Genomic DNA, 13,014 nt, shown 5'->3' on the forward strand with positions numbered 1-13,014 from the left:
TTTTTTGGATCTTTGAAACTTGTTATTGTTTGATTCATTGTACTATCTAGTCGTGTAATTTATGCATGTATCCTGTTTTATATTTAGTTCTGTGACATGTTCTATATCCTTTTTTGGATTTCTTGAACAAATATAAATACAATACAATACAATACAATAAGTTGACTGTAATAGTGACAACTATCTGGTGGTTGCAAAATGTAGAGAGAAATTGTCACTAAGGAAACAAACTCATAAGTTATATATTAAGTAAGATAAAAGGTAAAGCGCCAGTCAGGGTAGCTCAGTGGTCTAAGGCATGCACTGTCTTTGCTCACTCGGAAGCCGGAATCATGGGTTCGAATCCCACTCAGGGCATTGACATTTGGTGTATGTGTGTGTTTATTATTATGCCATTACAGTTTAAACTGAAGAGTAAATAACAAGAGGTTTTGTTATTAAGCAATATCACACATCATATTGTCAAATTAAAGAAAGGAAATGGATCCATATTAAACAAAAAGCTCAGTGTTAAGCCCAAAGCGATACACCTGATGATGAACCAATAAGGGTCGAAATATGTCACATTAATATTGTGACATGTTGAGCTATGGATCACCCCTACCTCCCCAGCGGTACGTGGCGGTAACGTAACGCTCGCGTTACTACGGTAATAGGCGAGTTCCCGCCCTGCCACTCCCCTCCACGGTGACGTAACGCGCAATGCTAGGTACCCGTAATCAACTTCCTACTGTGACGTGCCACTCATTACGCAACCGGCAAGCACTGCCGCTATATAAGTGAGCTTCACAGCAGCTACCAGTCAGTTGTACTGTAACAGTCGCCGAGTCGAAACATAGCAGCCTGCGAGTGTGCGATAACTAAGAAGTCAGCGAGCGGAAGACTTATTGTGTGCTTTCCAGACATAGTGAGTGCTGTAGTACAGTTATACTCGGAGTGTGTATTTCATGGAGACTTGTATAGCTCCCGCGTTATTAGTACGCGAAGAGAAGTGAAGATTGTGTTAAGAGATTTTGTTGTAGGGTTTGTAAAGTGTGGAAACCCGTAATATTTTGATCATTAATTATAGCCGTTATTTGTAGATTGTTAAATAAACCCATTTAACCGTCTCTACGGCCTATTCAGTAACGAAGCACGTTACATTGGTGTCAGAAGTGGGATTAGGACTTACACACGTGATCAACGAGATTCGTACTCAAAACACGTGATAATTTGGTGTCAGAATTTTTACGAACTTAAACACGCCTGACAAATAATTGAATTATTGTGCATCGAGTGTTTTACTGCTGCAACATGGACATGGAACAGATGATGGAACGTCTGCTGTTCGCCCAGGAGCAATTTGCGGCCAGACTGTATGCCGATTGGAAGGAAGAGAGAAGGAAAGACAGGGTAGAAATGGAAGCCAATAGGAGGAAAGATCATAAGGATTTCATGGCAGGATGGGAGGCTGACAGACAGGCCTGGCGAGATTCGATGGCTGCAGAGAGAGAAGCCTTCCAGGCAGAGACGAAAGCCATCGAAGCCAGGACGGCCGCCATGCGAGCCAAGAGGTTGAAAACCAATACGAATGCCTGGCAGGAAGAGACGACAGCCTGCCAAGATTCAATGGAGACAAATCCAAGCGAAAAACAGGATGTAGTGGGCACGGCACAAGAAGAGGAGGTCCCCATAGTGATACCGGTCAGTGAACCTGAAGATCAATTGATGCCGATTACCCAAAAGGAGACGGTGGCCTGCCCAGTGGACACGAAACCTGCGGCGGCACAACAAGAAGAGGGCCCCATTGCNATGACTTCAAGAAGGAAACTCCCCAGGGAACCTTCGGATGCCGGAGAAAGGATTTGGCGCCACGGTCTCGCGCCAGCAAGTGGCTAGAAGTCCAGGAGGAATGACGACATCAGCGAGTGCAAACGACGCATGAAGAGCTGTTACGTCGATGTAAGAAATTTCCGACGGAAGACCTGATGAAGGATTTGACCTCGTGGAGGGGACGACCCCCTCCAAAACGGAAAAAGATACTTCAAGCAGAGGAGGAACCGGTGGTGTAGAAGTACCGGGCCTCCCAAGGAAGAATGAAAGTGATGGATGAATGGGACACAACTGGATCTTCTGGCGAGCTGAAAGGAAACCGCTCGAGATGAGTCGATCTTAAGAAGGGAGCGGATGTAATGGACAAAGAAGATGCTGCAAGAACAGCCTCCGAAGCAAAGGAACGGGGATACACCGTTAGGCTATTCAGGACGAACAGCCTTAAGGAGGGAGCAGTGTGACATGTTGAGCTATGGATCACCCCTACCTCCCCAGCGGTACGTGGCGGTAACGTAACGCTCGCGTTACTACGGTAATAGGCGAGTTCCTACCCCGCCACTCCCCTCCACGGTGACGTAACGCGCAACGCTAGGTACCCGTAATCAACTCCCTACTGTGACGTGGCACTCATTATGCAACCGGCAAACACTGCAGCTATATAAGTGAGCTTCACAGCAGCTACCAGTCAGTTGTACTGTAACAGTCGCCGAGTTGTATTCAGAGTCAGTCAGCCAGTCAGTTGTACTGTGGCATTTGGAGCGTACTAATTGTGATACTGCAGATAGCAGTAATCATAAATCTGTAATTTTGGTGACTTAAGTGCGAATGTGAAATAAAATTCGCTACATCAAGTACATCGAGAAGTTGTCGCGATATACGCCCGATACGCGACAATATTTTAGTGAAAACAACCTATGTTAGCATATTTACATGAACTGTTGTGGCAAAAAATATAAATATACTCATTTTGAATTAAACATAACAGGATGCAACATATAAAGATTACAGATAAGTGCTCAAAATTATTAGATCAAAGGGGACAGGCTAACTGCAATGGGTGCAAAATCCATGAAAACCAAATGTAAACTGCCTGAACATTAAGGTGTGAAACTAGTAGAAATTTCAGGAACATAAGATAGGGTATGTACAAAAAACTTTAATTAGTTCAAAAGAAACATTACAAATAAAAATATCAACAGTTTGTATAGAAAGAATGCAAGAATGGTTTCCAGTCCAAAAGTATCATGCAACTCAATAAAAGATGAGAATGGTTATCCACTTGGATTTTCACCCAATATTTAGAATAATTTACTGACTCCATGTAAGGGAAGCATTCCTGAATAGCTAATAGTTGTTCATCAGGCTAAAATATTTCCCTTATATTTTGGAATGAGAAAGATAGTATGTGAACACTGCCTCAGGACCCTGCAGAATAAGAATCCTTATTGTCCTGTCAAGTGATGAAGTAAAAATAAGGACTTTCCAAAATGTTGTGGCTGAAGAAACCTGAGATAATGAACATTGTCCAAAATACCAGTTTTAGCTCATTCCAACTTCTCAAACTGCCATATTTTCAAATTTCTCTTCTTTCCTTGCATAAAATGTAATTATAAAAATAGAAAAATTGAAAAACCTAATTGGCTTATCTACTGACATGAGGGTATGCAAGTATGCATGCACATACACAGATGTAACAAGTGAACAAGGTTGAAATATACAGCTAAGAAGCAAAAAGATTATTCACTATCGGAAAGTTCCTGGATTAGGTCCAAAAAGAATGTATATAGCAATCCCATAATTTTTTCCATGCTTAAGAAGCACTGTGGGAGCCATTTTCCTTAATGCTGTCGAATACCGCTTGCAATTCCCCTTTGGATGTGAGACACTGTTTCAAAACATTGTCTCTTCAGTTTCATTTTCAATTTGGGAAACAAAGTCAAATGAAAGGGGGCAAGCCTACTGAGTAGGAAGGATCAGGAATGATAACCATGTTGCTGTTAGTCACAAACTCTGAGGTTTACAGGAATGTGTGGGTGGGTGTGTTGTCATGATGGAGCCAGTTGTGGTTGCACCAAAGTTCAAATCTTTCTCATTATGCACTATCTCTGAAGCGTCTCAAAATGTAACAGTGCTCGTAAAAGTCAGAGTTGACCGTTCTGTTAGCAGGAACAAATTCACGGTGGACAATCCCTTTCAAGGAAAAAAAAAAGCATGCTCTTTGTTGAGCTCCGGACGTGCTGCGTCCTTTTGCTCCTGATGACTGTTGACTCTTCCACTGTGATGAGTGTTGCTGTGTTTCTGAATCATAATTGTAAATCCAACTTTTGTCACCCATTATGAACCTACATATATGAGTAAAAGTTGTGTCCTTGTTAGCCTACTCTCAGGGCACAAGACGCATTTATGCGCCGCTGCTTTTGATCGTCAGTCAAGAGTTGGGGAACAAACTTCATGGCAATGCCGTGCATGTTCAAATTTTCTGTTATGAAACTCCATAACTGATCCCAACAGTGTCTGCAACCTCATGGCGATGGTCTTTGTGGATGAGTTCTCAAATTTTTCAACATTTTCTGTCATTTTGCTGGTGTCTTCTTTCACCAAGACAGTTACAACAATAACAGTATGGGAACCTTCTGATACCACCTTGTATGGAAGCTGTAATAACTGTATATAAGTATTAGTTCATTCAGAATGTCTATATATATATATATATATATATATATATATATATATATACACACACACACATACATTATTTACATACTTGTAAAAATCCTCTGTTTTCTCTTCAACCTCGCATGCTACAAGATCATCAAAATTTCCATCCAGCCATACTTTCCGTGTTCTTTGCCATTTATAGACTAGGAAAACCAATACTCCAAATGGATTGATAATACTCTGCAATAAAATAAATAAAAAGAGATACTTCATATTGCTCCACAATTATTACATTACCCTAACATAAACACAATAACAAAAATTCTGTAAGTCCTCAAGTAATTATCCACTTTTAATAAAGTAAAGTAAGTAAAAAGTAAAGGTATCCTTGTAACAGGCCATGGAGGCCCATAGGGTTGTGAGATGGTGAGGTTCCCACATTTTCTAGACAATCGGCTCATAGATTGCGGCAAGCTTGTCAGCCCTACGTGCTGGCCACCCTTTACCCCCAAAAATATTCCAAGAATATTCTGGTACTCACTTCTGTCAGAGGCTAAGGCAACTCCAGAGCCATAATGCTGCTGGAAGAATGAGGTCAAAGGAAAAAATCAAATAACCTGATCAGGACTTGAACCCACAACCTTCCGGTTTGTAGCATAGTGCCTCAACCAACTACACTACCACATGCAACACTCCACTCTTAATATATTTATGTATAAATCCAAATATTATAAATCACATTTTTGTGGTTTTGAATCCATAACTAATTTTAAATTTCTTGTCATCAATTAAGCTAGGGAGATGAAACTACATTACTGCCACCCAAGGAATGTTTTTCAATACATAATGCAAACAAAGCCAATATGTGTTTGAATACAAAGAAAAGTTTGATTCTCAATGAGGTAATGGGATTTTTAGTTGACCTAATACTTCCAGCTGCACTATGGCCCTGGAGTCAACTCAGCCTCTATGAGAAATGAGTACCAGGAATCTTCCTGGGGGTAAAGGGCTGTGAGCTCATGAAGCTCATTTGCAAATCGACTGTCTAGAAAATGTAGGAGCCTCAACGTCTCACAACCCTATGGATGTGCGTGGCCTCTTACACGGATAGCTTTACTTTTTTTATGGTTATGGAAATTTGCAATATCAATGGTTTTATGCAAGAAGAGAGACTATGACTGAAGCTATATACAAAATTTTATGAAACACAGAACATTATGTCACAAACCTGAATCTTAAGTTCAGCTCCCCGCAGTCACCCTTACCCCCATAAACCTGAAGCACCATCACAGAGAATAGCACCTCTAACTTCATCCTTATTCTTATTACTGTTACAACCTGAGTTACAAAGAACATCTGTAACTTACAACGCTATTCTCATATGAATTTGAATCTTTTTAAATCCTCATTTATTTGCTCCACCTCTTAACAAATATTTTTCACTATAAATAAAGTTACAAAAATGAAATGTGCAAAAAACAGACATGCAACAATTAAACTCATTTTTCACGCTCATGATCTGATGCCTTTTGGATTGCTACAGAGGTAAAATAACAGCACCAGCCAACAAAAGAAATATAGCTTCCAAAATTAATTCTGACATTCTAATTCCAAATCTGGGCACAAGAAATTTCCACAACATCACAGATTTTTATATTTAATTTCAAGCCAAGAGAGCTCATTTCTTCATTTTAACCTTTTCTTGGCATTCATTTAATTTTGTTGACCATAAAGAAAGGAAACAATATTTCGTTAGTAGATAAAAATATACTCACATTTTAATAACACTATTATTTCAAATTTTGTAAGTGGTTTGCACCATCACATGACCTGCATACAAAATATAAGGGGGTAACAAAAATAAAACTGTGTGGGTTATAAATTTCTGATTGGTATATCCTACTTAGTCAAAAATGTCTTATTTTATGCAACTTGTTAGAAGGAAAAGTGAAAATCTGATGTGCTGCATAATTAAAACCCTATTTAATGAAGAAGAAAATATAGTGTAACTCGAGGTACTTGCCACATTTGGGACATTAAATAATGCAGCTGTATAATGAAGATGTAAACAGCATATTCCTCTGAAATACTGGTACCTATCTACTGAATGGTGTCACATCCGACAAAACAGTAATCTTCAAGAATACATTACATACCTTCAATTCATCTAATTCTGGATAGGTTGAAATTGGGAACTGGAACAGCCCTTCCTCCTTGTTTATCCAAACAATTGTTTCATCAAATGCCTGCAGCTTTCGAATAAACCACCTGATATGCTGTATGCAATGATAATCACAATTTTAGTCATTCAGCCAGCAGACAAACTTGTCTTATTTTTATAAATTAGCCAAGATATCCAGAATTTATACTCTGTCCCAATCTTTAAGGACAAACCGACAAGATTCAAGTATTCATCTGATGTGATATCTGGCATGATAGTGGCAATCACAGGCTTTCTGCTGATAATGCAACAAGTCATATCTTTTTTTTTCGTACCGAAGTATATAGCTTTTACTGTTTCACAAAGCCTGCAGAGGTCTTACAAATAACTGGTGTGATACTTATGTGCAATGGCTGGCAAAACTGGTGAGTGGGCACACATTTGAAATATGCTTGAATACTAAGATCAAAAATCAAACTTGCTTCCTTATATCAAGGAAATTATTCATCATGAATCTGTTCCTGCAAATAGCGTTTCTATTTTAAAGTTGGAAAGAATTGCAGTGGCCCTTTCATTCGCCAGATAAATTAATTCTGCATTTATTTGGCTTATTAAGTAACCTTGCCTAATGGCCACGCCATAGCTCAAGCAGTTAGTTGCTGGCTTCACACCGCGGTGGTCCGGGTTTGATCCCGGGTCTGGTCAAGTGGGATTTCTGGTGAACAAAGTGGCACTGGGGAAGGTTTTCTCTGAGTACTTCGGTTTCCCCTGCCAATCTTCATTCCACCAACTGCTCCACAATCACCCTCACCTATCGTCTGGGGCTGGTACAATAGGCCAGAAGTGGCCGCAGTACAAGGGACTTAGTCCCACCCCATTAGCAATAAAAAAACCTTGCCTGATTTGTACCCATATAAATTTTCCATAACCAAAATCTAAGAATTCATTTAAAATGGTAGGTTTTAGAATCACTTCAAGACCTTTAGGACAATATAACGATGTTATTAAAAAGTGTTTGCAAAATGATTCCAGTATTGTTCCTAAGCATAATAGAGATGTTATAATGTGTGAATGCAGTCAGAAAGCAAGAACGTTGAAGGTGAACGTACAGATGCACAAATGTCACATAAACACTCAAAACACATGAGCACACACATTCACACATTAAAATATTAAAATTCACTGAAACATTTTAGTTGTTTATCTAAAATTGAATAATTAAGTTCATTAACATTTACATTAAGATATTCTCTGACATTGTCAGCGTCATCCATCATGTCAAGAACTGCAAGACGTGGAAACATGGCTTCAATTTCCTTCATAAGACTGTCAGTTTTCTTCACCAAATTTTCTTCAAATTCAGATTTGTATTGTTCATAAAGCTGAAATAATAAGAACAAATATAATATAATATATTTCACAAATTAACTGCTTATTAAAATTAATAAGTGCCTGAAAAGCCTTAACTCAGTTTTTCCCAGAGGTGCTGTAGAAATGCAGAAACTACCAGTTTGGTGATGAACGTTCTGCAGAAACAAGCATAGCAATCTGTTAGTTTTCCTTTGTTATGATTCAAGGAATATGATTTCAATTTTAAGCCATTACACTTTCCAGTACAGTACAAGGGCTTCAAATTTAGGAAAACTCAACATTGTATCCAGCATGGCAGTAAACAAATTATGCCGAAACAAGTTCTGGAACCATCTACTCATAATAATGTTAACTTTCCTTTACAAGCATCCATGAAAAAAATAATGAGGCTAATCAAACACATCTACAAATGTTCTGTTTCTCCTTGTCCATTGTTAACTTTAATAGCCTTGTCTTGCATTTTCCTTTAAAAAAGAGAACCCAGGAATATCAGTGGTTACCACAGATGCCTCAAATGTCTATTTTAGCAGGCAGACCCATTGCTGGTCAACGACTGCAAGATAAGTATGAGTAAATACACAAGAGATGTTAATGAGTAACACATTTCCAAACAAATATGTTCCCATGGAAACAAATGAACTACAACAATGAGGACAGTGTTCTCTACACAGTCCATGCTCAGATGTTATAAGTGAGACAAGTTTGGAGCTGCAGTTAGTCAGTCAGTGAAGAGAAGACCGGGAGGTTGATGTGAGATGGCCACCAGCCTGGGACTTAACACAGTTGGGGCAAGGAGTCAGTTGTGGGATACTAGCCAGCCAGTAAGGATGTTAGCAGGGGAGAGTACTAAGATCCATTACCAGGAAATGACTAGTGGAGACATAGAAGACTTTATGTGGGCTGTAGTTACAGTGATCTTTAGATTGCATACACCAGTGAGGCTGTTAAAGTTACTTGTAGTTACCATCTGTAAGTGACAAATAAATCCAATCACCAATCCAAATCCTCTCTGTAGTCACTCCCTCATGTGATAATAAGAACAGTTGTGTTATGATTTAAAATATGGACTCAAATCCAACACATTTTATAAGAACACTTGACAGTGCAGTCAGTAAAGTGACTAGCTACAGGCTGGACAACCAAGGGGTCAGAGTTCAAATCCCAGTAGGGGCAAGAATTTTCACTTCTCAATGTCATCCAGACCAGTTCTTGGGTCCAGCCAGCCTCCTGTCCAATGGGTACTGGGGGCTCTTTCTCCTGGGATAAGGTAGCTGGGGTGTGAAGCTGACCACTCACCTCAAACTAGTGCCAAGGTTAAGAAAATGTGGGTCTATACACCCACTCCCCCACACGTCTCCATGGGGTACTGCTTAATTAGTTAAGCACAGGGACAACTTTACCTTTTACCTAAATGTTTACCATCTGACTCTATAATATTCAATCACTCCCTGACAACAAATTACTTGCAAGTTACTAGTAATGTCACACGAAATAGTCACATAAAGCAAATAACATCAATAATATGAGGCACTGTCCGAGTTCCACCACTTTACATTCATCCTAATCTTCAGGTGGATCTAAATGGGACTTGAACTGAAAGTAATTTCAGACATTTCAATACATTTTATTCACTTTATGATACAGTTGGCACAAAAAATTTTAGGAAGTCAGAACTTTAATTCAAAATTGCAAAAATTCTGTGGAGACATCCTTAAACTTTGGAACAATCTAGGTTCAAATTTAGGAAAAAAAAACACAGAGGATCATAATTTCATTCATTCAAAAATATGGTCCCATTTCAGTTATTCTGTATTCAGAAGTATGTGTGACTTGCCCAGTAGACAGAGAAAGACACAGAGAATAGGCCAGTCACATCATTATTGTCACTGTCACTGTTGTTGTTGTCGTCGTCATCATCGTCATCGTCCTCCTCCTCCTCCTCCTCCTCCTCATCATCATCATACTGTAACATGGATGACCAGGGCGTTGCTAGGTGACTGGCTGTTAAACACCTCGCAACCAACACAAGGCAACAATATATAGCGTTTTCTATGCAGTCGGTGCTGAGACCACTGCAGTAAACACTCCTTTACAAGAATATAGGCTACGTGTGGTCGGTACGGACATTATACAGAGTGTTTCAAAAAGAGCTTTACAACTTTGAAAGCTTATATAAATTTATACAGAGGACCTACACAACGTTTTGAACTGTCATAATGTAGCAAAACACACCGAGCTTCATGCACGTTGTCCTGTAGTACCCAATACCGCCACCGCGAGCGTTCCAGCAGTTGAAATCAAGATGGCTACTTTCACAGGTACAGAGCATGCACATTGTGTGTTTTGGTTCGAAGAAACGAAGTCTGCTACACAAGTTCAAAGGAAATTTCGCACTCAGTATTGCAAGGAACCTCCCAGTAGGCCTACAATTTACTCCTGGTACAAGAATTTTGTTCAGACCAGATGTTCTGTGCGCCATGCCAGCCACCCAGTCGGCCAGGTGATTCTGATGCTACAGTGGAACAGATTAGGGAGATCTTCATTCGAAGTCCAGTAAGTCAATGCGACATGCGTCTCAGGAAACTGGCATTCCAAATGTTACTCTGTGGCGAGCGTTACAAAAACGTTTACACTTAAAAGCGTACAAACTAGCCATCGTTCAACACCTTATGGATGCAGATAAGTGGTTCATAAGGAATTCTGTGTGCAAATGTTTCATCGGATACAAGATGATGAGAAGTTTCTGAACTCCATAATTTTCAGTGATGAGACCATGTTTCATGTCAGTGGTAAGGCCAATACCCACAACTGCAGGATCTGGGGCAGCAAAAATCCACGTGTCTCCCTGGAACATGTTCGTGATAGCCCTCAGCAAAGAAAGAGTGTATGACCCCTTCTTCTTCATGGAGATGACCATTACCAGTATTGTATATCTGGACATGCTCCAAGAGTTCCTCATTCCACAGTTAGATGAAGAGACCAAGAAGGACGCATTCACTTCCAGGAAGATGGCGCACCCCCTCATTACCTTGGAGAAGTGTGTGAGTACCTCAACAACCGTTTCCCAGGTTGGTGGATTGGTAGAGCGGCGCTGATAGCATGGCCACCTCATTCCCCGGATCTTTTCTTATGGGAATTCATTAAAGATCGAGTGTTCGTACCACCTTTGCCTGCAAATGTCATTGAGCTCCGAACTCGAATTACTGCCTCAGTTGCAGAAGTGACGCCAGAGATACTACGTAGCATGTGGCAAGACACTGACTACAGGTGGGACGTCTGCCGCATTACCAATGGAAGTCACATTGAACCATAACTATCCGAGGTAAAACTCAGCGTGTTTTGCTACATTATGACACTTCAAAACATTGTGTATGTCCTCTGTATAAATTTATATAAGCTTTCAAAGTTGTAAAGCTATTTTTGAAACACTCTGTATAATGAGATTGCAGGAATAACCAAGGCAGTGTTTCAGAGTATTTCAGAGGATTCAATTGTTTGAGTGTTTAATTGACACTGAGAGAGTTCTCAGTGGAAGCTAGACACAGAAAGTTTGTGTGAAGGCTTGGCATGCAATTGGAAGACTTGAATTATGTGTAACACTTGGAGTGATTTGAAGCGCTAATTTCTGTGTTGAAATCCATTACCAAGAGAGGACTAGTGTGCATGTCACAGTGAATTATGAAGTGTGTGTAACCAAGATGTTAATAAATCCAATCATCCAAACTAGAACCCGTCATTTCGTCACATATATTATCCTACACGTAACAATGCTGTTGATGTTGTTGCTGCTACTGCTGTTGTCATTGTTGTTGTAAATGCTGCTATAAGCAGGGTATCATAACAAGTTAAAGAACTGTTGCCATGTACTTACCACTGAATTATGCTTGAACACCGGCTTAATATTTTGCAACCACAGAATAGTTTTTGTGTTCAGATCAATATGTTCTTGAGTGAGAAATCTCATATCCATCAATTTTATCATCTTATGTATCATTACTCTTACTTCTGTCTTCATCTTCTTCATGAATGTGGTTTTGGCATATTGCATGTATTTGCCCATTTCCATCAATTCTTCTGTGGTTTTGGGCACTGATAAAGCTTTAACAACGATACCTTCAAATCCTTTACAGATACTACAAACAAACAGGACAGAATTTTGGAGAGCATTCCAAGTTTAATGTGCTTACCATTTCAGTGGACATTCCTCACAGAATACTTATACATGTTTACATCTCTAAGTGTAATAACTAGTTACAATTAAAAATACCTGCTGTTAAAAAAATTTCTGAAACTTGCGAACAGAATGGTATAAAGGAAAAGTTAGTGATTATTTAAGTCAGAAACATATAATCAGCACAAAGATAATCCAGTGGTAAAAAAGAGCGAGTCCCTCAACAAATGTGAAGTAACGCTTCTAGGATAGAGCGGAAACCAATGGAAAAGTAAATAACTGAGAATAAAAGCTCATTGATATGCTTATTCTTGGAAACCAGTTTACAGTTGCATGTATATCTAAAGAATAATACTATTATTGCTAACTAATATTCCCTGGCCACAAGTATTAATTAACCCTTTGACGCAGTAATTTAAATTCCGCGGCTGCGTCTCCTGCGGTAATATATTCAGCCGGCCATTTAAATTTTGCTCGAAAATGATTTATTCATCATTGTTCTTAAATTCTATGAGATAGGAACATGAAACTTTCACTAAAATGATCTTAAAAGGTGGTTTTATAACCTTACCTTATAATATGAGCGCCCTTTATATCTTCAATGGAAGCAGGTTTTTTAGTATTTGAGCAGTGAATGGTACGCCTTGAAGCATGAAACTTTCACTAAAATGATCTTAAAAGATGGTTTTTATAACCTTACCTTATAATATGAGCGCCCTGTATCTCGGTAATGGAGGCAGTTGGTTTAGTAGAAGGAAGGCCTTGAAGCATTCGTATAACCCAACGGTGCCTCACATTCACCATTCTCCGCTCCAATATTGTGTATTTTTTTTTTCTTGGC

At 39.3% G+C, this 13,014-nt stretch overlaps 1 protein-coding gene across 1 annotated transcript in view; it reads right to left on the reverse strand.

Moving 5' to 3' along the window:
* Positions 1-13,014, reverse strand: part of LOC111871761 (dynein heavy chain 7, axonemal) — a 221,471-nt gene that overhangs the window by 203,892 nt on the left and 4,565 nt on the right. Inside the window, exons 3-6 of the mRNA XM_023865070.2 lie at positions 11,874-12,135; positions 7,870-8,013; positions 6,627-6,746; positions 4,577-4,710 (exon numbers count right to left, since the gene is read on the reverse strand). Coding sequence (XP_023720838.2) covers positions 4,577-4,710; positions 6,627-6,746; positions 7,870-8,013; positions 11,874-12,135 — 660 coding nt within the window. The remainder of the gene's footprint in view (positions 1-4,576; positions 4,711-6,626; positions 6,747-7,869; positions 8,014-11,873; positions 12,136-13,014) is intronic.

This window comes from Cryptotermes secundus, unplaced genomic scaffold (genome assembly GCF_002891405.2).
Source record: "Cryptotermes secundus unplaced genomic scaffold, Csec_1.0 scaffold742, whole genome shotgun sequence".
Taxonomy (NCBI): Eukaryota; Metazoa; Arthropoda; class Insecta; order Blattodea; family Kalotermitidae; genus Cryptotermes; species Cryptotermes secundus.